General features: G+C 40.3%; 1 protein-coding gene across 2 annotated transcripts in view; it reads left to right on the top strand.

Moving 5' to 3' along the window:
* The first annotated feature begins 21370 nt into the window (after nucleotides 1-21370).
* Nucleotides 21371-27765, top strand: part of DNAJC1 (DnaJ heat shock protein family (Hsp40) member C1) — a 191610-nt gene continuing 185215 nt past the window's right edge. For both annotated transcript variants that reach the window (XM_004014216.6, XM_060397324.1), the window contains exon 1: nucleotides 21371-21865. In XM_004014216.6, the coding sequence (XP_004014265.3) occupies nucleotides 21638-21865 (228 nt within the window). In that variant the 5' untranslated portion in view covers nucleotides 21371-21637. The remainder of the gene's footprint in view (nucleotides 21866-27765) is intronic.

The following is a 27765-nucleotide window of genomic DNA, read 5'->3' as shown; positions in this document are numbered from 1 at the left end:
AGACCCTTAGTTGAAAGAAAAAGGAAGTGAAGTGGACAGGACTTGGTACTGAGCCATGCTTACATGGGAAGGAAGCTCCCACCCACCAGGGCATCCTGCTGTTCCCAGGCTTATATTGTATCCTGGAGCAGAAGGTGGGGAACTTGTTCATCTTGTATGGGAACAGAGCCACAGAGGGAAAACTCATACCTACTGACCAAGATGGAACCAAAGAGGATCAGATTAGACTTTCCTAAGCCCTGTGCAGGTTTGCCAGGTGGCACTAGTGGTAAAGAACCTGCCTGCCAATACAGGAGATGTAAGAGATGTGGGTTCGATCCCTGAGCCAGGAAGATACCCTGGAGGTGGGCATGGCAGCCTACTCCAGTATTCTTGCCTCGAGAATCCCATTGAGCTGAGGAGCCTGGAGGGCTACAGTCCATAGGGTCACACAGAGTTGAACATGACTGAAGTAACTTAGCATGCACACTCCAGTACTCTTGCCTGGAAAATCCCATGGACGGAGGAGCCTGGTGGGCTGCAGTCCATGGGGTCGTGAAGAGTTGGACACGACTGAGTGACTTCACTTTCACTTTTCACTTTCATGCATTGGAGCAGTAAATGGCAACCCACTCCAGTGTTCTTGCCTGGAGAATCCCAGGGACAGGGGAGCCTGGTGGGGTCTATGGGGTCGCACAGAGTCGGACACGACTGAAGCAACTTAGCAGCAGCAGTAGCAGCAGCAGCACACAAGCCCTGCACAGCCCTGACACACCCCTCTGCCACATGTTTGTATCATGGCCTTAGTTCCTTGACCTCTCACCACCAATGATCACTTCCTCAGCCTACTTCAGATGCCCACTATCATGATGACAGCCTCATCATCAGCCAAGACCAAAACTGATCCACACCCTAACATTCTCTTCCTAGCCATCACCACACACACCTTGAAATCCCCATGAACTTCCTGGTCTCTTCCTCCCTCTGTTCTCTAGGAAAGCCCAGCCTAATTGAAACCAACCCTCAGCCTGATCTGTGCCCATCCCTGAGCAGCGAAGGAGTGCTGTAGAGAAACATACAGCCTTGCTAAATGAAGAGTCTCACTGCAGATCATGAATCATAAATCACAAAAGGATACCCTGCACTAACCAGGATGTTAGTTTACATCCCTGGTGTATCTGCTTTCCCAGCTCCAAAATGGCTGTTTTCTACCCTCTTTCCCATCAAATTCCCTGTGCATGCCCCTCCCCCACCTTACTTCCTCACACAAGCATCCTCTCAGCCTTCCTTCACCAAAGTGACTGTCTTCTCGGCACACACCTCACCCCACCAAGCTCCCTGCTAACTCCTCTTGAGCCCCAGATGCCACCCCCTTTCTTGTTTTTAGCAGCCAGGCTCCCACCATTCCCCCAACTCTTCTAAACTTTTCCTGCCAGCATCCAAACATGCTGTAATCTGTCCTATGAAAAATAAAATCAAAACACCTCAAATGACCCCAGAATACTTTTCAAATTCCCCTCCTGTTTCCTCTGCTCCCCTTCAAAGCAAAATACTTTGAAGGCAGTGGTTATAATCACAGCATTTCCACAACCTCTCCTCAACACACTCCATGCAGTTCCCAACCAAGACCATGCATCCCACCAAGACCGCTCTTGTCATGAGCCCGCATGGCCTCCACGTTGCCAACTCCAGCATCGTGTCTATGTCTTCATCTTACTTGCCCAGCATTGGATCCAGCGAACCACTGCAGCTTCCTTCCGCCCCTCGGAAGTCTAAAAAGATAATGTCAGAGCTTCTACTTCCATCATTTTCTCTTCTCCAAACAAAGTAAGGAAGAAATTAAGCTCTACTATTAGGTAATACCCATTTTTATATTGGAGCCCCCACTTGGTTGCTATACCCGACAATTAAGTACTATGTGTGTATGCTATATCAGACATACACATACGCTGCACAGGCAATGCTAGGGGATGCTCCATAACCAGAGAGGTTTCTGTAGGCTGTCATTTATTTGTGCACAGTTGATGAGTTTATAGATTACATTATCTTCTTTTAAACCATGTTTTATTGTGGTAAAACATACATTGACCATTTCAACCATTTTATTTATTTAAATGTTTATTGGAGTATAGTTGCTTTACAACGATCTGTTACTTTCTGCTGTACAGGAAAGTGAATCAGCTATACATGTACATATACCCTCTTTTCTGGATTTCTTTCTCTTTTGGGTCACCACAGAGCACTGAGTGCTTGAGTACATAGCACAGGAAACTTGACTGAGCTCCTGATACAGCAGGTGCTCATTAGTTCTCTATTTCACACATAGTGATGCATATGTTGCTCTTAAAACCCACCATGTAGAGGCATTAAGTGCATTCATATTATCACCACCATCTGTCTTCAGAACTTTTAAATCTTCCCCAACTATACCCAGTAATTGAACTTGTCCTTCTTTCCCCTCAGCCCCTGGAAACCATCATTCTAATTTCTGTATCTCTTTTTATTTGACTACTCTAGATACCTCATAAGCAGAATCATACATTATATGTACTCTTGTGACTGACTTCACTTCACTTCATAATGGTTCACTGTAATCCATATAATCCAATGGATAAGCATAATGAATAAGATTTACCCATATTGTAGTATTTATCAGAATTGCTGTCCCTTTTCAGGCTGAATGATATTCCATTTAATTATATGTATATAGTACATTTTGGTTATCCCTTCATCTATCAATGAATATTTGCTTTTTTCTAGCTTTTGGCTATTGTGAATAGTCCTGCAGTGGACATGGTGCACAATACCTGTTGAATCCCCAGTTTCCATTCTTTGGGGTATGTACCCAGACCTGGAATTTCTGGATCATGTGGTTTTTCTATCTTGAATTTTTTGAAGATGCACCATACTGTTTTCCACAGGAGCTGTACCATTTTACTGTCCTATTAGCAATGTACAAGGTTCCCAGTGTCTTCACATTTTCACAGTTTTTTTTTTTTTTTGTAATAGCCATTGTAATTGATATGAAGGGGTATCTCACTGAGCTTTTCATTTGCATTTTCCTAATTACTAACAATATTGAGCATCTTTTCATATACTCACTGGCCATTTTTGTATCTTTTTGGAGAAATGTCTATTCAAATCTTTTGCTCATTTTTGGAGGTCATTTGGGGTTTTGTTTTGTTGTTGTTAAGCTGTATGAATTCTTTATATATTCAGGTTATTAATCCTTTATCAGATGTATGATTTGCAAATATTTTCTCCCAAAATGTGGATTGTCTTTTCATCCTGTTAATAGCATCTTTGATACACAAAAGTTTTAAAAATTTGATAAAGTCTAATTTAACTATTTCCCCCTCTTTGGCTATATTTTTGGAGTCATAGCTAAAAAATCACTGTCAAATCCAAACGTCATGAAGATTTTCCCCCAAGTTTTCTTCTAGAAGTTTTATGGTTTCAGGTAATACTTTTAGGTCTTTAATCCATTTTGAAATAATATTTTATGTGTTGTAAGGTAAGGGTCCAAATTCCTTCTTTTAAATTGGTGGTTGTTCAACTGTTGTGATTTGTCTGTACTCATGAGAGAAAGTGAGCTTAGGGTTCTTCTGCCCTGCCATCTTGTCTCCTGAATTTTCCAACTTCTTTCTTTTGCACCTGGATATCCAATTTTTGTAGTCCTGTTTTTGAAAAGACTGTCCTTTGCTATTGACATTCTTGTCAAAACTCATTTGACCATATATGTAAAGGATCATCTGTGGTCTCTTCTAGTCTATTAACCTATATGTCTGTCTTTATGCCAGTATCACACTGTTGAAATTACTGTAACTTTGTAGTAAGTTTGAAATCAGGAAATATGACACCTTCAGCTTTGTTCTTTTTCAAGATTATTTTGGCTAGTCAGAGTCCCTTGAAATTCCATATAAATTTTAGAACAGATTTTTTTCTATGTCTATAAACAGCAAGGTCCTAATGTATGCTGGAGTGGGTAGCTGTTTCCTTCTTCAGGGGATCTTCCTAACCCAGGGATCAAACCCATGTCTCCCGCATTGCAGGCAAATTCTTTACCAGCTGAGCCACCAGGGAAGCCCAAGAATACTGGATTGGGTAGCCTATCCCTTCCCCACTGGATCTTCTTGACTCAGGAATCAAACCAGGGTCTCCTGCATTGCAGGTGGATTCTTTACCAACTGAGCTATCAGGGAAGTCATTGGTATTTTGATAGGGATTGCACTGAATCTGTAGATCAATCCTATACTTTAGGTAGTATTGACATCTTAACAATATTGTCTTTCAATTTATGAAAACAGAGTGTCTTTCCATTTATTAGTGTATTCTTTCATTTCTTTCAGCAATGTTTTGTTGTTTTCAAGTCTTTCACCTGCATGGTTAAGTTTAATAGTAAATATTTTATCTTTTTTGATGCTATTAGAAGTGCAATTGTTTTTTAAATTTCCTTTTCAGATTGTTCAGTGTATAGAAACACAATTGATTTTTGTGTGATGATTTAAAATTCCATGACTCTCCTGACTTCATCTCTCTGTTCTAACAGATTTTCATTGTTTTGTTCTTTGTGGATTCTCAGGTTTTCACTTATTTTTGAGTCTTCCTCTTCTCTCTCGCTCTCTTAGTCCTCTACATGCAAATACTCACCAATTCATTTCAGGTTGTTTCGATTTCAAAATGTTTCTAATATTTGACATTTTCTTTAGTATCATTAAAATCCAGCGTGCTTGAATGAATATTTGTATCCGCAACATCTAGGGCAACGTGTGAAGAAATTATTTTCTAAAATAATCCTCTTATCTCTCTTTCCCACTCATACCTCTAGGAGTTCCATGTAACAGGAGAGGCTCTAGCCTTCTTTCCTATCATCTCAGAGGCAGCACTGAAGCTTTGGGTTCAGGATAACTTAAGGTGGAAGCAAATATGCTGCTCACTAACTGTGTGACCATAGGCATGTAATGTAGACCCTCCTTGGAAACTGATGTTGATAATAATAATAATCTCAGAGGGTTGTTGGGAGGTATCTTAACCCATTTGGCCTGGTGTAACTAAATACTGCAGACTGAGCAGCTTCTAAGCAACAAGAATGTATTGCTCATAGTTCTGGAGGCTGGGAAGTCCAAGATTAAGGTGCCAGCGTGGTCAAATTTTGGTGAGAACACTCCTTCTGGTTCATAGCTGTGTCTTTCTGTGTCTTCACGTGGTAGAAGGGACTAAAGACCCCTTTTATAAGAGTACTAACCCATTCATAAGAACTCCACCCTCCCAAAGGCCCGTCCTTCTAACACTGTCTCATTGGTCCCCAACCTTTTTGGCACAAGGGACTGGTTTGTCAAAGACAGTTTTTCCATGGACCAGGGTGGGAGGAATGGTTTCAGGATAACACAAGCAAATTAAATTTATTGTGCACATTATTGTTACAACATTGTCATATATAATGAAATAATTATATTACCATAATGCAGAATCTGACAGGAGTCTGAGCTCAGGCTGTAATGTGAATGATGGGGAGTGGCTGTAAACACAGATGAAGCTTTGCTTGCTTGCCTACCACTCACCTTCTGCTGCGTGGCTCAGTTCCTAACAGGCTATGGACCTAGGTACCAGTCTGTGGCCCAGTGGTTGGGGACCCGTGCACTATCGCATTGGGCATTATTATTCCAGCAAGTGAATTTCTGGAGAGCAATGCAAACATTCAGACCATAGCAGAAGGCTTAAAAAGGATGATGAACGTAAAGCGCTTAGTGAAACACTCCCCTTTTGCCTTCTCTCGTTCTCTAAAGCCACAGATAGGATCGATCTCCTGAATCCTCGTCTTTATTACTCCTTTGGCTCTTACCATCTATTACCTTTTACTGTTTATTATCTTTTTATGTGTATCTGTGTTATCTTCCTCACAAAATTTATAAATTCTCTAGAGGCTGAGAGTTTGTCTTGTTTTCTTTTTCCCTTCTCCTGTGTTTGTGCCATGTTGCAATACAATGCCTTATACATGGTAAACGCTTAGTCAATATTTGCCTTTTAATTGTTTGACATAATGGGATCCTTTATTGCTTGGTTTCCATTTTATTTCACGGAGTTCCTCCCTCCACACCTTGATTTGTAAAAAGCTGACAACATTTAAAAATAGCAAGCAAAAAAGTAATGAAGACATCACTATATCCTGGAAGACTGCATATATATCAACCAATATCTCTATCAAAAGTGGGAAAAACAAAGGTAGACTAGGGTTACCAGATAATATACCCAGTTAAATTTGAGTGTGAGATAAAAAAGAAATAATTTTTGTTAGTATAAGTATGTCCCATGTAATATTAGTTGTTTATCTGATATTAAAATTTAATTAGATGTCTTACATTTTTGTTTACTAAATATGACGACCCTACCATGAAGGCTTTAAGTTTTTTAAAAAAAATTGTGAATAAGCATTATTCTGTGTTGAAATGAGAATATTCCCATGTGCTTAAAAGAAATGTTTTGTTTTAAGAAAAAGTGTTTTATTTCAAAAGAATACAGCTTGAGACATCATTATGAAACAAACTTTAACCACAGCTGTGACCTTATGTGGACAAGATACGTGATGAAAAACCTAATGAACAGTGACATTAACTGAAATATCAACACCCATTGCTTTTGAATATAAATGAAAACAGTGATGTTTCCATAAAATGCAACCCTATACTAAATAATGAATAGGTTGGGCTTCAAAATCTTTTATAGTGAGTGTATGAAATGATCATATTTGCATATCTAAGCCTTCTTGGAAATACTATTGCTCTGCATGTAAGACTTAGAACTTACAGGACAAATCTGGAGGAAAATTAGAATTATCAGTGGCATGAACAATGGACTGGTTCCAAATTGGGAAAGGAGTGTGTCAAGCTTGTATATTGTCATCTGCTCATTTAACTTATATGCAGAGTACATCAATGTGAAATGCTGGGCTGGATGAAGCACAAGCTGGAATCAAGATTGCCTGGAGAAATATCAATAACCTCAGATATGCAGATGACACCACCCTTATGGCAGAAAGCAAAGAGGAACTGAAGAGCCTCTTGATGAAAATAAAAGAGAAGAGTGAAAAAGCTGGCTTAAAGCTCAACATTCAAAAAACGAAGATCATGGCATCCAGTCCCATCACTTCATGGGAAATAGATGGGGAAACAATGGAAACAGTGACAGACTTTGTTTTCTTGGGCTCCAAAATCACTGCAGATAGTGACTGCAGCCATGAAATTAAAAGACACTTGCTCCTTGGAAGAAAAGCTATGACCAACCTAGACAGCATATTAGAAAGCAGAGACATTGTTTTGCCAACAAAGGGCCATCTATCTAGTCAAAGCTATGGTTTTTCCAATAGTCATGTATGGATGTGAGAGTTGGACTGTAAAGAAAGCTGAGTGCCGAAGAATTGATGCTTTTGAACTGTGGTGTTGGAGAAGACTCTTGAGAGTCCCTTGGACTCCAAAGAGATCCAACCAGTCCATCCTAAAGGAAATCAGTTCTGAATATTCACCAAAAGGACTGATGCTGAAGCTGAAGGTCCAATACTTTGTCCACCTGATGCGAAGAGCCAACTCATTGGAAAAGACCATGATGCTGGGAAAAATTGAGGCAAGAGGAGAAGGGGACAACAGAGGATGAGATGGTTGAATGGCATCACTGACTTGATGGACATGAGTTTGAACAAGCTCCAGGAGTTGGTAGTGGACAGGAAAGCCTGGAGTGCTGCAGTCCATGGAGTTGCAAAGAGTCAGACACAACTGAGTGACTGAACTGAACTGTCCTATCACTACTTAGGTGAACATAAATATAAATTGTACCTGTCAGCTGTATTTATTCAAGATGTCAGTGAGAATTTTTGTAACATCGAAGAACTTTTGGACCTAGTCTTCATTTTGGTGCCACATTAGAATCTAATTTGTTTTTAAAAGTCATTACTCGTTTATTATATACTGATCAAAATGACTAAGAATACCTACAGTGTCCATGGTGAGTCAGTGTTGCTTTAGACTTGTGACCCAACCAAATAGTTGCAACCAGTGTAGGTCAGTTCATCACATCCTCCCGCATGAACTGCTAGGTTCTACAAGGTGAAACATAAAGCTTGTCATGCATGTCATAGCTTGCCTCAAGAGCTGGCTATTCTCCTACAGTTTGAACTTAGGCATTTCCTCAGTTTACTTGATTGTTTTGTTTTAGGAATCTGATCCATAATACAGTAGGTTATTACCCTCGAAGAAGGAAAGGAGTTTTCTTTTTCAATTCAACCATATTTAATGAAAACTTAATATGGAATGAGCTAGACAGACAAAATCAGGCTCTCATAAAGCTTGCATTCTAGTGACTGAAGTCACACAAAAGAAACAAATAATGAATGAACAAGGAAGATAAATAACTAAGAGATTTCCCTGGAGGTCCAGTGGTTAAGACTTCACCTCCCAATGCATGGGGTGCAGGTTTGATCCCTGATTGGGGAAGGAAGATCTCACATGCCCTGGGGCCAAAAACCCCAAACATCAAACATAAGCAATACTGTAATAAATTCAATTAAGACTTTAAAAAATGGTCCACAAAAAAAAGATCTTTTAAAAATGAGGATAACTGAGATTGGTAAATGCTAGGCAGAGGGTTGAATGCGGGGGGCAGGGGGGGGGTGATGTAAAAGAGAGCAGCAGGGTGCCCTTTTAGGTTAGGGGATCAAGATAAGCCTACCTGAGGCAGTAGCAGCCATGCAAAGATCTAGAAGAGTTCTAGAGCAAAGGGAGGGTGAAGGTCCTAAAACAGGATGAGCCTGGTATGCTCTGAAGGAAGATCAGTATGATGAGAGAGAGGATGGTATAAGGTGAGGCTGCAGTTAGACAGAGGCCAGATTATGGAGGACTTTAAAAAAATGAGAATTTATTCTAAGTGTGATGGGAAGTCATGGGATTTTCCAATCAAAAAATAAATAAACATACAATATCATCATTCAAATAAAGGTAGTGTTTTAACAAAGAGGAAACGTTAAATACTTTGAAAGAAAATTAAGCAATGGATAAAATACTTTTAAAAATTAGTCTTAAAACCAAAGCATTGATTAAACCAAGATTTTCTCTGAAAAAAATGAAGAATATTATCACCATCTATCTTTATTGAGAGAAATACTGTTAAAAATGATGTGTAAGTTTCAAAATGTGGCTGAACATTATGTGATAAATTAAAGGGTAGATTTTAATTTCAATTTGTATGAATGCTTAGTCTGAATGGACGTCATAAGTGAGAAAGATTCTTCACAAAGTGTAAGTAAAATGTAAAGTGTTAGTCGCTCAGTTGTGTCTGACTCTTTGTGACCCCACGAACTGTAGCCCACTAGGCTCCCCTGTCCATTGAATTCTCCAGGCAAGAATACTGGAGTGGGTTGCCATTCCCTTCTTTAGGATATCTTCCTGACCCAGGAATCTAACCCAGTCTCCTGCCTTATAGGTAAATTCATTTACTGACTGAGCCAAGAGAGATAGATCCAGATGCAAGAAGTGTATGGTTGGGTCTGCTATAAGTCATGGGCTCTTTTTGCATTCCCATTAAGCAACTGTGCAAAGGTTTTTGCTAAAAATTTAGCTTAGTAATTCTCAATCCTCCCCGATGTCAAATAATTGTTCTTGGAAATGAACTGAAAATGAAAGGGTTTTTATATTTTTAACAAGTGGATTTTTAAATCCACTGAAAATCTACATTTGGAAGATTTAAAACCAGTTCTCAAGCATCCAGATCGGAGTACTTTTATTAGTGACACATAGCATTTTCGGAAAAAGAAAAAATATCATATTCTTATAACGATGGGAGTATTTCCAAACGCCCATTTCCCTACTTTCTCTGTAGTATCAGCTTCTTTCTCAGTCATTGTTCAAATACTGTCTTTACCTTACATAAAGATTCTGTGTGGTTGAAAGGTTTTTAGAAAATTGCAGGCAGTGTGCTACTGACAATAGTTTGCCATTACAAAAGGAGATGAGAAAATTTGGCCCAAGTCAAGGTGCCTTCAGGGCGCACCTGTGGGAGGCTGGTTGAAGCTGCAAGGTTAGTTTACACACAAGGACTTGACAAGATGCACCAAGCTTCCTAACACAGGCTGTCATACATCAGAGTGAAAAACTGAGCCTTCAAGAGTGGTCAGTGGCTGGGCCACAGCTTGAAGACACACGAGAAAGAAGGAGTCCATCAATTTACATTAAAACAAATAAAAGCAAATTGACAACAGAAAATATATTGCTTTATCTCTACATTTCCCTTTATCACTAATATGAAAGGGGTAGTCATAGGATGTTCCTTTAGTGTGTGCCTCTAAATAAACCCTGAGTGCTGACCTTTTGCAATTTCTTTTTCTCCTTAAGTTTGTGGTCAGTATTTATTTTAATATGATTCTGTCTGGACAAAAATATTCTGTAGGTGACCATATGGTGGTATCTGGTCTAATTCTGCATCCCCTGGAGACAGCCCTGGTGCCGGGAGGCTGACAAGTGGAGATGGTGACCCGGTTCTGGGGAGCAGTGGAAGGAAAGAACAGTAGCAGATCTTACCAGATCACTGTGGCGTCCATTCTACCTCAGGCCTGATTTGAAATAATGGCATTGTTATCACCAATTGATTCAGGGAAATGTGGTCTCAGCAGGTACTTAGAAGCAGGAAGAGGAGATAGAAAATAAGCCAACTGGAATAAAATGTGGTGGTTTGCCCACACCACAGATACCTCGATTTAAAAACTCTCAGTTTCACTTCTGTTACCAGGACTTTTATCAATGTACAAGTGAGAAATAATCAAATACGCTGAAATTTCAGAATATAGGATTTGCACGTGTTAGACCAAAATTTTTATCTCGTACCAAAAGTTTACTATACTGATACTTCGGTTTATTGTCTATAGGTTATTTGTGAGTCTGGTACTCTCCCAGCAAATTCAGGGATACCAAGGTCTCAAATGAGATAATTGATGAATTGATGTGCTTATCAGTTATTTATATAATTTTAACATTATAAAATTAACAAATGGCAAAGCATTAATCAAGTCAACGAACCTGATTTTAGAAGGAGGTTAAGACCTGAGTTGATGAGTTAATCACATTGAGTTAACAAAAAAGTGGAGCCAAAATACATGCTTAGGAAACCATTTGTCAAAAAATACCATAAGCCAAAGCCATTGAAAGGCCAGCATGCTGCTGCTGCTGCTAAGTCGCTTCAGTTGTGTCCAACTCTTTGTGATCCCATGGAGTGTAGCCCACTAGGCTCCTTTATCCAGGGGATTCTCCAGGCAAGAACACTGGAATGGGTTGCCATGCCCTCCTTCAGGGGATTTTCCCCACCCAGGGATTGAACACTTGTCTCCTGCAGCTCCTGTATTGTATGTGGATTCTTTACTTCTGAGCCACCAGGGAAATGTGTGTGTGCACTGTCATCAGAGGAACACAGACAAAGGCTAAATTAGTATTTCAAAAGTTCAAATTATTATTTTCCTCCTCTTATGCAAGGGCTTCCCAGGTGGTGCTAGTCTATGGCGCTGCAAAGAGACAGACATGACTGAAGCAACTTAGCATGAACACTTATGCAAACACATGAAAGAGAAAAGGGAGGTGGAAAATTTTTTAAGTGTCTAAAAATGATAGTAAATGAAAGGGCATTTGGTTAATGGTAATGTATAATTTTTTCTTTCATAAACATGATTCTTCCTTAACCTTAAATGTTTAGGTTAGTATGAATATCTCTAAATTTGCAGTTGTTGAAATTTTAACAACAAAAACTGTGTTCATGCAAGGTAACTCCTTTTGAATGTCAAAAATAATCTTTGCCTGTAAGCATGTTCTTTGCCCCCTGGTGGTGAAATTCTTAGTATTTAAATTTTTTTTTTTTTTTTTTTTTTTAAGTTAAAAGACTCATTATGGAGCCTTGGCACTAAAAATCCTTCTTTGGTTTACAAAAATAAGAGATTATATATTGAAGTGGAGAAAGATGAAGCTAGGCCAAAGGTCTGGTTAAAAAAAAGTGTTTTTTAATTGCTCCTATCTTACCATTTGGAACTAAGCTTCCCTTAATCTGTCTCTTTTTGCTTCCTTGTTGATTGCTAATTCAGTATATTTTAAAACACCACCTCCTTTTAATAAATTTAATAGTAAGCATTTATAAGGCTTGGAATTTCTAAGTATACTCTAATGCCTTCACTGTGTGGCATGTTGACCGAGGTGATCAGCAACTTTGTACTGTTTCCATTGTGTTTCAGTTTGGCATCACAAACAATATTAGGGCTCAACGGCAGAGTGCCAAAGCCGGGCTGTTCAGCCTAGAAGAATAGATGATGAAGAGGCCTGTTAAAATTTTCTTTTGCAGACTAATTGGTGCTTTTGTATATGAGGAAAATACAACAATTGCTGTGCTGGGGCTGAATTGAGGTGTCAGTAAGAGAGAATATCCTTCTTGGTTGGTTAGAGGAAAAAGGAGATAAACTCATTTTCAAATTTAAAAAGTGATTCATGTAAGTTGATGGACACCTTTGAAAAATGAACGATAATCTTGGAATTGTGTCAGATGTTAGAAGAAAGAAATTTTTACATACAGTCTACTGAGGCACGTTCAAGTCTATGTAAAGAAAAAAACATCATTATCTGAAAAGACAGAGCTGTTTCAGGGAAAGACAATCACCAGTGAGTCTTTAGTGACTTCATCAGTGAATGTGAATGTTTTCCCTTCCTTTTGTGCATTTGGGTCACATGCTTCTAATTAGGTATCTATTGTATGTCCTTAAGCTGAATTTAGTAGGAAAATCACAAATAATATGTTTTATGGATTTGAAACAGAAAAAGGAAACTGGCTTTGAGGACTAGTCATTATTTTGTAAAGGTGGTCTTGTTTCTCACCATCTGGGGCAGATAAGTGATTGCATACACTTCCGGTGAAGTGGGCCTTCGCAGCCTAAGTTTAATAACAAATGACTAAAGACAAAATTTTGGAGAAGGCAATGGCACCCCACTCCAGTACTCTTGCCTGGAAAATCCAATGGACAGAGGAGCCTGGTAGGCTATAGTCCATGGGGTCGCTAAGTCAGACATGACTGAGCAACTTCACTTTCACTTTTCACTTTCATGCACTGGAGAAGGAAATGGCAACCCACTCCACTGTTCTTGCCTGGAGAATCCCAGGGACAGAGGAGCCTGGTGGGCTGCCATCTATGGGGTTGCACAGAGTCGGACACGACTGAAGTGACTTAGCAGACTTAGCAGAAGCTTTATTTATGGAGCCCTTAATACAAGGTAGGTGGAAGTGAAAGTGAAAATCACTCAGTCATGTCCCACTCTTTGCGACCCCATGGACTATACAGTCCATGGAATTCTCCAGGCCAGAATACTGGAATGGGTAGCCTTTCCCTTCTCCAGGGAATCTTCCCAACCCAGGGATCAAACTCAGGTCTCCCGCATTGCAGGCAGATTCTTTACCAGCTGGGCCACAAGGGAAGCCCAGAGACTTTCCATAATCATAAAGGTAATTTTTAAATAGCATTTTTAAATGCACGCATGCTCAGTTGTGTCCAGTTCTTTGGGACGCTATGGACTATAGCCCACCAGGCTTCTCTGTCCATGGGATTCTCCAGGCAAGAATACTGGAATGTGTTGCCATGTCCTTCTCCAAGGGATCTTCCTGACCCAGGGATCGAACCCATGTCTCCTGCAGCTCCCGCGTTCCAAGTGGATTCTTTACCACTGAGTCACCAGGGAAACCCAGCAATTACTATATACCAGGCTCTAATTATCCCCCTTAACTCTTACAACAATTTTGGCAGTATTTTATGGTTTTGGTAGTATCCTTTGTTTTTTAGTTGATTTACTTATTTCTGACTATGCTGGGTCTTCATTGCTGTGGGGGCTTTTCTCTAGCTGCAGTGCACTGGCTTCTCATTGCAGCAACTTCTTTTGTTGCAGGACCTGGGCCCCAGGGGCTCAGCAATTGCGGCTCCCAGGCTCTAAAGTGCAGATTCAGTGGTTGTGACACACAGGCTTAGTTGCTCCAAGGCATGTGGGATCTTCCTGGATCAAGGATTGAACTTGTGTCACTGAGCCACCAGGGAACCCTGGTGTTGGTAGTACTATTATTCTAATTTTTCAGAGGAGGAAACTGAAACACAGAGGTCACCCGGTTTGTAAGTAGTAGAGTCAGAATCCAAATTGAATCAATTTTGGCTCTGAAATCTGTATTCATATGCACAATGAGATTATTTGAGTAAACAGTGCATTATCCAGAAAAGTAAAATCCATAGTGTCCATATAATAGAAATATGTTTATTATTTATAACATGAAGAAACATCTGTATTTATTTATGAGGACCTTCAAAAGATTAAAATTCAGTACTGCAATAAAAAGGGATTATTTTCAAGGAGGTTCTTCCCCAAAATACTATTTTTCTAACCTTTGTCAATTCAGTGTAAGACTGTGAATGCTGTTTGGGTAAATAAATTACTGAGTGAAAATAATGTTCCATTAGAGAACAATGATATCTTAAAACTTTAAGTGCATGTATTTGAGAAATAGCCAATAGGTGGGCAAAAGAGAAAATTTCAAAATTTAATGAGAGCCAGGCATTTCAAAATCATAGGATTTAGAAATGGTTATTTTAAGTGAGATTTGGATTTTTGCTGTTATAAGTATTATATTCAAGTTTGTTTGATGTAGTTAAGTTGGATCTTGCCCAAAAGTGAGGGATAGACCACCTCTTTAAGCCCCACTGGTCTATGAAATTACCAATGATGTTTCCTGTTGCCACCTGGTAAGGCGTGGTCATTTTGATGTTCAAGTTCATGTATCATAAGGTCAAAACTTTTTCTATCACCCTCTGTGTGGATAACCATCCAACACTCTAGGTGCTCCCTGCTTCCCCATTCCCATGTGTTTGTTAGTTACTCAGTCATGTCTGACTCTGCCATCCCATGGACTGTAGCCTGCCAGGCTCCTCTGTCCATGGGATTCTGCAGGCAAGAATACTGGACTGGGTTGCCATTCATTACCAGTGGTATTCAATATATTTTTCGAAAGCTTCTTGGCCACACACTATCATGATCACACCTTGAACCTTGAAAATACCAGAACCTACAAACTGATAAAATTTTAAAAAAATCTTCGTATAAGGGTTGATATAAGTCCAGCTGACTTGCAAAAGTGTCATGTTGAAAATAATTAGGTGTCCTTATTCAAACTTACTCTTTGGTTTACTTTTTGTTTACTCTTTGGTTATTTATGTAACCCCTTATGTTGAACATTTGGCTCGCTAATTTTCTGCCTTCCTTCTTTAAGACATTTAAGGCTAAAAATGGTCTTTGAAGTTATTGCCTTCAGTACATCCCACAACTTTTCTATAGTTTCACTATGATATACTTAGGCATGATTTTTTGTTTGTTTGTTTATTTGCTTTGCATTTATCCTACTTGGGGTTTGCTAAGTTTATTGTATCTTTCTTTTTCTTTTTTAAACAGCCTTATTGAGATATAATTGGCAAACCTCACAATTCATCCATTTAAAGTATACAAGTCAAAGTTTTTTAGTATATTCTCAAGGATATGCAACCACCACCACAATCTAATTTTAGGACATTAACATACTCCTAAAAAATTCCATATTCATTAGTAGACAATCCCCAAGCTTCTCCACTTCTAGTCATCAGTAACCAATAACCTACATTCTGCCTTCATGGTAGTGGTTTAGTCGCTAAGTTGTGTCTGACTCTTTGCCAATCCATGAACTGTAGCCTGCCAGGCTCCTCTGTCCATGAGATTTCCCAGGCAAGAATACCGGAGTCGGTTGCCATTTCCTTCTCCAAAGGATCTTCCCTGACCCAGGACTCGAACCTGGGTTTCCTGCATTGCAGGCAGATTCTTTACCAACTGAGCTACAAGGGAAGCTTGGAAGTTTGCCTATTCTGAATATTTCATATAAATGGAATCTTACATGGTCTTCTATGTTTGGTGTCTTTCACTTGGCATAATATTTTCAAGGCTCGTCCATGTTGCAGTGTGTATCAGTATTTTCTTTGTTTAGTTGCCAAATAATATTCCATTGTATGGATGTACCACATTTGTTTATTCATTCATCAGTTGAATGGACATTAATTTTGTTTGCAACTTTTTGGTATGAATAATGCTGCTATGATCATTTGTATACAAGTTTTATGCTTTTATTTTGTGTGTGTGTATATACCTAGGAGTGGAATTGCTGGGTCATATAATAACTATATATTTAGTTTTTGAGAAACTGCCGAACTGTTTTCCCAAGAGGCTGCATCATTTTGCATTTTCACCAGCAATATATGAGGGTTCCAATTTGTATGTCTTCACTAACTTCTTTTTTGTCTCTCTTTTTAATTATTGCCATCATCATGGCTATAAAGTGGTATCTGTTTGTAGTTTTGATTTACGTTTTCCTGATGGCTAATGATGTTGTGCATCTTTTGTGTACTTACTCGCTTTTTGTATATCATCTTTGGAGAAATCCATTGCCCATTTAAAAAAATATTGAGCAGAAAGAATTCTTTGCATTTTCTAGATGTAAGTCCCTTATCAGGTATATGATTTGCAAATATTTCTACCATTATCTTGGATGTCATTTCATTTTCTTGATGGTGTTGTTTGTGACACAAAAGTTTTAGATATCTATGTAGTTCAAATTATGTTTTCCTCCATCACGTGCTTTTGCTGTCATATCTAAGGGACCACTCGCTAACCCAAAGTCACTAAGATTTACCCTTATTTTTAAAAAAAAAGAGTTTTATAATTTTAGCTTTTATCTTTGGGTCTATGATCTATTTTGAGTTAATTTTTTTTTATGTTTGGTTTCATGTCTTTCGTTGGTTTTGCAAAATTCTTGTCCATTGTTTCTATAATTATTTCTTCTGTTTCATTCTCTCTCTCCTCTTTTTCTAGGACCCTAGTTATATGTGTTTTGATTTCTTCACTATGTCCCACATGTCTTTTAAGCTCTGTTCTCTTTCTGTCCTTTTTTCTCTCTGTGCCTCAGTTTGGGTATTTTTTCTTGACCTGTCCTCAAATTCATTAATCCTCTGTTCTGCTGTGTCCAATATGCTATTAGACCCACCAAGTTTTTTTTATTTCAGATAGTATACTTTGAGATTTTCCTTTTTATGAATTCAGTTTATCTGTTAAAATTCTGCATCTTCAAATCCATTCTGTATACTTTTTCTTTTCTTTTATAACCTATCTATTTTGTAATAGAAATTTTAAAGTCCTTATCTGGACTCCAGTAGCTGGCTTACTGTAGGTCTTCTATTATCTACTTTTTTCTCTTCATATTGGTCAAATTTCTCTATTTGTCTCAAATCTCATAATTTTTTGGTCATATACCAGACTTTTATATTTAAAAAATAGGCAATAAAGATGATGATATTTGCCCCTACAGATGAAAATAGACAAATGGGGGGAGGATCAGGGATTGAACTGGGTTGGGATTGGGTTAGAGTTTTGGTAAGACTCACTCAACTTCTGGTTTCTCTGTTTCTTAGGTGTGATTCCTCCGGGATTTTGATAAGACAGCCTGCAAGGTTTCTATCTCCTCAGCCCAGCAGTTTTAGTTCTGCTTTTCAGAAGTTTTAAACATAGATCTTTATCCTCCTACTCATACAACTTCAGAACTTATGCAGATGTCTTGAGGGGGAAGACTACTTGTGTATATGAAGCAGGCTCCCCTTTTTAGGCAGAGTTCATTTTGCATGCACTGGTAGAATGTGGGGAAATTTCACGCCTCCTACCCTTCAGTCCTTTGGGCTTCTGCACTACCCCAGGACTCAGCAAATGTTCTGTGGGAAAGCTGGCTGGAAGTCTGAGGCTCCTCTCTAAGTCTCCAATCCATTACACAACTCACATGACCGTTAAATATTTCACTGGCTTCTCTCTTCCTATGTACACTGCCTCCACCTAGACAAAGCTTCATCAGTCAATGCCCAGGATCATTAAATGTCACCAGATAAGAAAGCAGCTGTCCATTGGGAGCTCACTTAGTTCTGGCATCAGCAAATGATTCATTCAGTTGCATTGTCCTTTAGGGCAGGGGTTCCCAAGCCACAGGAACAAGGCCGCACAACAGGAGGTAGGTGGGTGAAACTGAAACCATTGCCACCGCTCCCTCCCCCCCTCCCGGCCCCTGTCAGTGGAAAAACTGTCTTCCACAAAACTGGTCCCTGGTGCCAAAAAGTTTGGGAATTGCTGCTCTAGAGGACAAGACAGAACATGTGAATGTGCCAAACTAGAAGTCTAAATGTGAATATCACTGTGGTCTCTGCAGAGACCTAGACCAGAACCACAGCATTTCAGAGTGGACCAGTGCTCTTGGAACTGAGTAGGAAGAAGCTAGAAGCTTCTGGAAGAGCAAAACGTCATGGCAGTGAGAAACAGTAACAGTGTTGTACTGAACAGACTCCAGTTCTACTTCAGCTTGGCCTTGGAAAGAGAACCATTCCTTTCAGCTGGAGGAAGTCCTTGGGGTTCTTGGACAACATAAGAATAGAGCTCAGGAGGGAAATATCAGATTGCTAAAATATCAGTGGCAATATGGCATCAGTTGCAAATGTTATATTGCACTTAATTTAATGGTCAAATTAGGAGAAAAGATGAATGTTGGGATATTACGTAAAAGTAGTGCTAAGATTATTGCTCTCATTTTTTCATTTTACTCATTGAATAAACAGTAAGATAACTTTAGAGACTTAGTAAAGTTGCCTTTCACGTTAAGAAAACTGATCTATCAAAAATCAAACTAAAAAACTGTACGGGGAGAAATGAAGGTGGGGAGGCATTCACAGGATTCAGTTCAACTAATTGAATGCTGCTGCTGCTAAGTCACTTCAGTTGTGTCTGACTCTGTGCGACCCCAGAGACGGCAGCCCACCAGGCTCCCATCTCTGGGATTCTCCAGGCAAGAACACTGGAGTGGGATGCCATTTCCTTCTCCAAGGCCTGAAAGTGAAAAGTGAAAGTAAAGTTGCCTAGTCGTGTCTGACTCTTCGCGACCCCATGGACTGCAGCCTACCAGGCTCCACTGTCCATGGGATTTTGCAGGCAAGAGTACTACTAGAGTGGGGTGCCATTGCCTTCTCCTAATTGAATGCTAGCATATGTTATGTATTGTGCTCAGTACTGGGGAGAAACAGAAAAGGTAATATCCCTTGCTATGGATTGAATGTTTGTGTCCTACCCGAATTCCTATGTTGATGTCCTAATTCCCTATGTGATGGTATTTGAGGTGCAATCTTTGGGAGGTAATTAGGCTTAGCTGAGGTCATGATGGTGGAGCCCACGTTGTGGGGTTCAGTTCAGTTCAGTCACTCAGTCATGTCCGACTCTTTGTGACCCCATGGACTGCAACACGTCAGACCTCCCTGACCATCACCAACTCCTGAAGCTTGCTCAAACTCATGTCCATTGAGTCAGTGATGCCATCCAACCATCTCATCCTCTGTCATCCCCTTTGCCTTCAGTCTTTCCCAGAATCAGTGTCTTTTCTGATGAGTCAGTTCTTTGCATCAGGTGGCCAAAGTATTGGAATTTCAGCTTCAGCATAAGTCCTTCTAATGAATATTCAGGACTGATTTCCTTTAGGATGGATTGGTTGGATCTCCTTGCAGTCCAAGGGACTCTCAAGAGTCTTCTCCAACACCACAGTCCAAAAGCATCAGTTCTTCAGCGCTCAGGTTTCTTTACAGTCCAACTCTCACACATGATTACTGGAAAAACCATAGCTTTGACTAGACAGACCTTTGTTGGCAAAGTAATGTTTCTGCTTTTTACTAGACTGTCTAGGTTGGTCATAGCTTTTCTTTCAAGGAGCAAGCGACTTTTAATTTCATGGCTGCAGTCATCATCTGCAGTGATTCTGGAGCCCAAGAAAATAAATCTCTCACTGTTTCCATTGTTTCCCCATCTATTTGTCATGAAGTGATGGGACTGCATGCCATGATCTTCGTTTTTTGAATGTTGAGGTTTAAGCCAACCTTTTCACTCTCTTCTTTCACTTTCATCAAGAGGCTCTCTAGTTCTTCGCTTTCTGCATAAGAGGAAACACTAGATCTCTGTCCCCCTCCCCCACACTGCCACCATGTGAAGGTATAAGAAAGAAGTCCTATGAAACCTGGAAGAGGGTTCTCACCAGAACTTGACCATGCTGACATCCAGTTTGTGGTATACTGAGCAGCCTTTGAAGAGGGTTTGAGCAGCCCTTGAGTACTAAGATACCCCTGTTCTTGTATCTTTGAAAGTTAAGCCTCACTATGAATTTAAAATAGGATTAATTCAAGCATTATATTGTATTATTTTTAAGCATTCATAACTATTTAAAAATATTTTTTAAACTCTACAGTAATAAAAGGATTTAAGTAAGATTTACCTCCTGGATACTGTTCTTCTAACCTCTGTCAAACACAACACTTTTTACTATGAAAGTTTTATTATTATCCTATTGAGCTTAATTCAACTGGTGGGATCCAAAATGAGAAAAAGGAGATAAAACTCTCAAAACTGCTAAAGCATCCTGAGTTATTCAAGGATTTATTTGTTCCCTTCTACTTCCTCAGCAAGAGTAGGGAGTCAGGGAGGAGAAATGTGAGAAAGCTAAGAAGAAAATAAGCTTCACACAAAAGAAAGCAATAGTGGTGAGGGGATAAAAAGAATAGGAAATGAGACATTGGTGGAAAAGAGAGAAGGTTTTTAGCTTAAATGTCTTTAATAATAGACAACTGGGAAAAGAGCACCAATTGTCAATGGGCTAACGTGGATAAGCTTCACTTACCCTTAAGATTTTGAATGTCTGTCATGCTTATTACTTTCTACCTGGTTGTCTATTTTGTAGTATTATGCCTGTAAATATTATTTCATTATTAGAAGTATACTTTTTGTCTTGGTTCAAATTTTATCTCTTCTTCACCTCTCTTAAAAGGAAACTTTAGACTGCTCACTAGATTTGCCCCTTTCAAGCCCTGGGTTCAATTCCTCCTGTATTTTTGGGGATGGAATAATGAAATGTATGAAACAGAGGCTGTAATCAAAAATTCAGTTTTCAAATATGCTTTTAGTTTTCAATATCTGGGGGAGGATAAGAAGGTAGCTGTTTCACGGATGCGTGGGACGTTCCAGATAGATGCGCGATGTCTGTAACCGTTCACGTCCCTTAATCTGTGCCAATAGTCGCGGAGAGAAGCGGTTTGCTGAGGCCCAGGTCTGGGGCTCCGGCTACCCTACTTCCGGCCCCGCCTCCTCTCCCGCGGTTGCTAGGAGACGTGATGTCACCGGAAGCGAGGCCTGGGATAGGCTGAGGCGAGGGGAAGCCTCTCCCCCTTTCGGCGAGCTACCTAAACGCCCGGCGCTGGCTCGCCAGCTGTTTGTAGGCCTGGGTAAAGGGTGAGGGTCCGCGGCGGGTAGGGCCGCCCGCGGCTCCGTCCGCGCTCTCACTGGACGAAGCGTCCGCCGTCTTCCGCCGCCCCTGCCTTCTGTCCAGGACCGGGCGCTGGGCGGGAGACTCCGGGGCGGCTGCCCGTGCTTCTGACTGACAAGCAGTGTTCCCACAGTCTGCTCTGCCCGCCACGTCCCCGGGTCTCGGCCGACGGCTCTGCGCGGCGGCTGACCTCTCAGAGCCCGGCGCGATGACAGCGCCCTGCTCCCGGCTGGCCCGGCTTCCTCCGCGCCGCCGGCCGGGACTCGTGCCGTTCCCGCCGCCGAGGCCGCCGCCGCCGCCGCCGCTGCTGCTGCTGCTGCTGCTGCTGCTGGCGGCCGCGGGGCCGGCGCACGGCTGGGAGAGCGGAGACCTGGAGTTATTTGACTTGGTGGAGGAGGTGCAGCTCAACTTCTACCAGTTCCTCGGGGTGCAGCAGGTAAGTGGGGCCGCCCGCTCGCTCGAAGGCTGCATCTCTCGGGCAGAAACTTGCAGGTCGGGGCGGAAAGGAGGGGGTGGGGCGGGCTCTGACCAGGTTTTCTCCGAGGGAGCCCGGCTCGCGGGGCAAGACTTGGTCGTCCTGGGCTCGGCTGCCGTCCTCTGTCCGATTGACCACGGTCTTCTAACCTGCCTCAGAGGGAACGGCCTGCCTTCCCCAGTCCCTCACCGCCCGGGTTCCCTTCTCAAGTTCCGGTCTCCGTGACAGGCTGGACGGTGCCACCAGCCTGGGGTGAGGATCCCTTCTCTTTCCTCTGCCATTCTGGGGGAGATCCTTGCACCCTCCTGTGTTGCAGGAAGGAGGAGTGGTGGGGGTAGATCTTTGACTCTTAAACCCCTTCTCTTCCTGCCTCTCTGATTGTGGAAAGGTAGTCGTGTCTCCCTGTAAATTTTCACCTTCCCACTTACCCTTATCCTTTTAAGAGCCTCCTTTCCTGTCTTTCCGGAAAGGTTGGAATGCCTTTTAGTTGGCGTCTGGGTTGCAGAAGTTTTTCTCGCACTGTACTTTGTAATGTGTGTAGCCTGTTGGATTAGGCATTCATAGCCCCGTTTAGAAATCTGCAGGAGCTTGAAGCCTCTACCGTGTTGTTCGGGAAGTCGGAGAAGGAGCCATCAAGTGCTGGGGCAGTAGAGACACTTGGGGTGCTCCAGGAAGAGGAGCTCAGCCAGTAGCACAGGATCGTTTTCTTTTTCATTTCGTTTCCTTTCCTTCTTCAGCTCGACTTGAACTTGTCCTTTTTTTTATTTTTTCCTGATTGCTTTCACTCTGGGAGTGCTGAATGACTGTTACTGAGAGGATGCCATTTCACTGGTTTAACGATTATGCGGTGAAAGAATTTGAGACCTTCTGATTGAGCCCTTCATAAAAATGCTTTGAATAGTAAGGGGGCAAAAAGGTTTTAATGTTTACCCACAACTGTTATTCAGGGCACACTTGCCGTGACCAGAGGTCAAATGTACATTTCGCCCCAACAGGTTATCATAAATGTGTGTGAACTGTTCAGCTTAACACCAAATGGAAATTTACTTTTCAATTAAATATAAATGAATATAAAAATGCTGTTGCTGCGGCACCATGACTTTAACGAGTTTCAATTTTGTAAGAGTTATGAAGTAATTTAAACATTGCACACTTAAAATTCTTACACGCAAACAATTTCGTGTTGTCTGTATTCATTATTTTAATCTGGGCCACTTACTGCTAGTTAGAGACAAAGTATACCTTATTTCAAAGTAAATAGTGATGCAATATGTGTAAGAATCATTAGTGAAATATAACTCTGAAGACTCTTAAGAACGCCTTTAATACTGAGGATATTTTTTATTAGAATTTACGAAAATTGATTAAATTCTGTAGGTAGAGTCTCACGCTTAACCTATCCAAAGATTTTGAAAGATATTTTCTACTTATTCAAGGAAACCTTTTAAGAGCCCCTTTAAGAGGATATAGAAACGTAGTAGCAGTGGTTTGAATTTTAGATTATGTGATCTAGCTTGCATGTGAAGTCTCTCATAGAATTTTCATTTATAAATTCATGCAGTTAAATTTGCAGTTAATTAGGTAATGTGGACAACCAGAGCATTTAACTATATGGGCAAAGATGGGAAAATAAGCATAGATAATTGAGAAGATTCCATGTGGAGGTAGAAGTTGAGTAGAAGGATCCAGAAAATTGTTTGCATCTGTGTTTCTCTCCCCAATTGTTTTGAAATTGAGAAGAATGCAGAAGAAACTTTATTTTAACTAAGCAAAGAACCTGATTGGAACAGGTTCTTTACATTGACTCCTGATTTTCTTGGAAGACTTTCAGGAGACCAAATATTTGGTAGAGACAAATGCAGCCTGTCTTAGGTCTACAATGTGTAATTTTCAGGCCAGAGACAGCCAATCTCTTTTGACTAGCCAGACATGAGGAACCAGAGCTAAGTAGGTAGGTTACTCAGAAGTGGTGACCAGGCTCTATCCATTTAATCAGTTTGTTCATCATTCATTCAACAGAGATTTAGTTCATGTCTACTAAATTTTTAAGCACTGGGAATTGGCCAGTATATAAAATAAAACCCCTGAACTCAAACAAAACTCACATTTTGGTAAGGGGAAACAGTAAACAACCAAACAAGTAAATATAAATGTCAGATGCTCAGAAAAGGCCTCAGAAGGAAGTAAGGGAATGAGCCATGTGGATAAATGCGTTCAAGGAAGGCAACCAGTTAAATGCAGAGCTCTTGGAGCTTGCTTAGTATTTGAGGAATGACATGTTAGCCAGTGTGGCTGGAGCAGGGTACATGGTAAGGACAGCAGTAGGTGAGATTAGAGTCATGGCTGGTCAGGGGACAATCTCCTAGGGCTTCGAACATCATTATAAGGGCTTTGGCTATTATAAGTAACTTGGGGATGGAGTGGGGGTTTGAACAGAAGAGGTACATGATTTGACTTAAATTTCAAGGTGATCACTTCATTGAGTTGAAGATTATATGTATGTTGTTAATTATTGGATAATTGTGTAAAATATAGACTGTTCCTGTGTAGTGCAAAGTGGTCAGATTCTGGATATAATTTGAACATAGAGTTGACAGGATTTTGCTGATAGTTTGCATGTAAGATGGGGGGGAGTATTGATAAGTTGAAGATAATTGGAAAGCTTTTTCTGAACCTCAGGAAGTCAATAAATATTTTGTCTAATTGCACTTGTCGCTTTTGGAGATGGAGAATCTGGGAATAGAAGTAGGTATGGTTTTGGGGAAAAATCAGTAATTGAGTTTTGGTCATGCTAAATTTGAGGCGTCTAATAAACTTTCAGGTTGAGGTGGTCTGTAGGCAGTTGGGTATCCAAGTCTGGAGTTGTAAGAAGGATTTGGCCTGTAGTTAATAAATTAAGGAGTCCCTGGCACTTTGTAGGTAAGTTACAGTCACAAAACCAGGTAAGTTCACGAGGGATGTGTGTGCTAAGTTGCTTCAGTTTGTGTCCGACACTGTGCAACCCAATGGACTGTAGCCTGCCAGGTTCCTCTGTCCATGGGATTCTCCAGGCAAGAATACTGGTGCAGGTTGCCATTTCCTTCTCCAGGGGATCTTCCTGACCCAGGGATTGTCTCCTGCATTGCCAGGCAGGTTCTTTGCCACTAGTGTCACCAGGGGAGTGAAGGTAAAAAAAGAGAAAAGAGGGATCTGGACCATGAGGGGAACCAGCACAGGAAATGGAGACGGAACAGCCAGTGAAGTCGGAGGCAAACCAAGAAAAGATCGTCTTTTTCTCATTCAGTTGGAGAAAGTATTTTAAAGAGAAGAAAGCGATCAGCTGGGTTAAATGCTGATGGTAGTTCAAATAAGATGACCTCTAGATGTTGAACTGAACAGCGTGGAGGTCATTAGCTACCTCTGCTAAAGCTGTTTCAGTGGTGTGATGAGATCAGTAGATTAGGTGATTGGGGTAAGGAGAGAAGGAACAGGGCAGAGTTGGAGACAATTGATAGAAAAATCTTTTTGCAATCTCCATACCCTGAACTAAACGCCAGGGATGATTAGAGGCTGAATGTGGTGTTCATTTTATCCTCTTTTCCACCAGTTCTGAAGTAACTTGCTCAGTCACTCCCTAAAATCTATAATTGGAATAATCAGTGCCTTTTAAGAACTTGAACCAAACCATTCACTCACTAATGACCTTGTGAAGTTAGTTGCCTCATTTTTAGGACAGATGGTATTTTCTTTATTTACTTCATAGCAGACACTTAAATATTTACTGAAAGAAAAATATAAACATGGTAACTAAAACTAAACAGTAATTCACTGAATAAGTAATTGCTTGACAGTTTTTATATAATGGGTTATATTTATTAATATATGACTTTTTATTGCTCTCATAAAGCGAAGGAATTCCTTTCAATGTATTCCTAGGTTTCAAGTTGGTTCTAAAAGATTTCACAGGGATTCCAGAAGTTTTTAGTGGAGGGATGTTTGCAGGTGCCGTGCCAGAGGCTCACTGTATTTTAGAATGACTTTAATTGTCCACAAGGCTTTTGTATTTGGGTATTTCATCTTTTTAGAGGATACAGGGTAGAAGATTAGAGGAATGTAGAGGGGAGAAGTGTTTATGTCTTTCATTAGTAACTAAAATTCTAGATTCCCAAACGATATTTATATCTCCTTTAACAGCTCCTGCTCCTTGGACACCTGTGTTTCTTGTGGGGTCAATGGGAATTCTGCATTTTTTTTTTCATTGTCTTTGGGACCATGACTTTCTTTATACTTTTTATAGGGTTCTAGCCAACAATAAGTACTCCATAGTCATTAAAAAAATCTTTGAATTGAAATTTTAACAGGCTAAGTTATCTTAAATTTTGCAGTGTTTACTTTCTGATTAAATCAGAGTACTTGGTCCCAATCATTACAGATTTCTATTCATAGAACTAGAGAATGTGTCTCTTTCTCTTATAAATTTTTAGGTAACTGCATCCTTACATTCAGATGAATGCTGAAACCTGATTAAAAGAGGAAAACTATTAAGTGACATATGTTTACAGAATGTTGGACTTTAGGTTTTTAATCAGAATTAATCTTAGCTCTTCCAGTCTGTATTTCAGATACACAGATGTGAAAATGCACAAAGTAGCAGCCTGTATTAGGGAGGGACAGTTACATTGTACTTATCCTATATATATCTCCAAGGGGAGCATCTTCCTTAAAGAAACACTGTTGATTTCTTGACCCATCTCTTACATCTTTCCATGGATGAGTGAGTTACCTTGTTGGAGGGTGATGGCCTTTCCTCTGATTGGGGTGTGTCAGTTGTATCCGGCTCTTTGTGACCCCAATGGACTGTACCCACCAGGCTCCTCTGTCTGTGGAATTCTCCAGGCAAGAATACTGGAGTGGCTAGCCATTCTCTTCTCCAGGGGATCTTCATGACCCAGAGATTGAACCCGGGTCTCCTGCATTGCAGGCAGATTCTTTACGGTCTGAACCACTAGGGAAGCCCTTTGATTAGGGAGAGCTAACTAATTTCAAAGCTGTTAAGTAATGAGGCTCATTCTCTTCTCTGCCCTAGACCAGTAAGAGAGTTATTATCTGGGCCAGACTTTCTCTTGAGTGTACTGTCTCAACGCCTAGGATGGAGATGGAAGGGCAAAAATTGCTAGCAAGCCTCTTTGGCTCTCGTACACAATCTCAGTTCACCAAAAGCTTTTCATCAGTAAAGGTGCTGTTTGATCTCTATTTGCCTGACCTGTGTGTTCAGCTTTTTGGGTGGGGGAAAAAGTGCAGAGTCATTAAAAGGGACTTCTCAAACCCTGGCACAGTGCTTTTTAGAAATAAAGAGGAAGATTTCTTTCATAATTGAGTGGTGAACCCATACTATATCAGTTCTCTCCAGTGATTCTTGTGTTAGATTCCACTGAGCTTGTGGTGTTAGTTGAATATAGTTCAGTCTGTCTCTAGTGAGTCTGTTCCCTTAGAAATCTGTCATGTAATAATCATTCCCTGATTTTCATTGTAGAGTCCCAAATTATTAATTTGGAGAAAGAGATAATACAAAATCTGGAATGGTAGATAAACTTCTAGTCATTTATATTTCTGATGTAAAGCATATCATGTATAGAGTTAGAGCTGAATAAATATTTGTTTAGTTGTATACATATTTGCCTCAGATTGGACTATTGTGAAATTGGTTTTTCTTATGTACACACTGTTTAGTGGAGATTGCCTGGACATACTTTATGGTGAAAAAGCAAGTTTGTTGGGAAACTCTTGCCACATAGTCTAGAGCTGATTGAACAGAAATCCTCTTTTAGTTGTTTCTTTTTTCTTTTTGTGCTGTTCTTTTCTTTAAAAAAAAAAAAGATGTA

This window comes from Ovis aries, chromosome 13, assembly GCF_016772045.2.
Source record: "Ovis aries strain OAR_USU_Benz2616 breed Rambouillet chromosome 13, ARS-UI_Ramb_v3.0, whole genome shotgun sequence".
Classification (NCBI taxonomy): domain Eukaryota; kingdom Metazoa; phylum Chordata; class Mammalia; order Artiodactyla; family Bovidae; genus Ovis; species Ovis aries.
The sequence above is the reverse complement of the archived record's forward strand: the minus strand, read 5'-3'. Positions and strand labels throughout refer to the sequence as shown.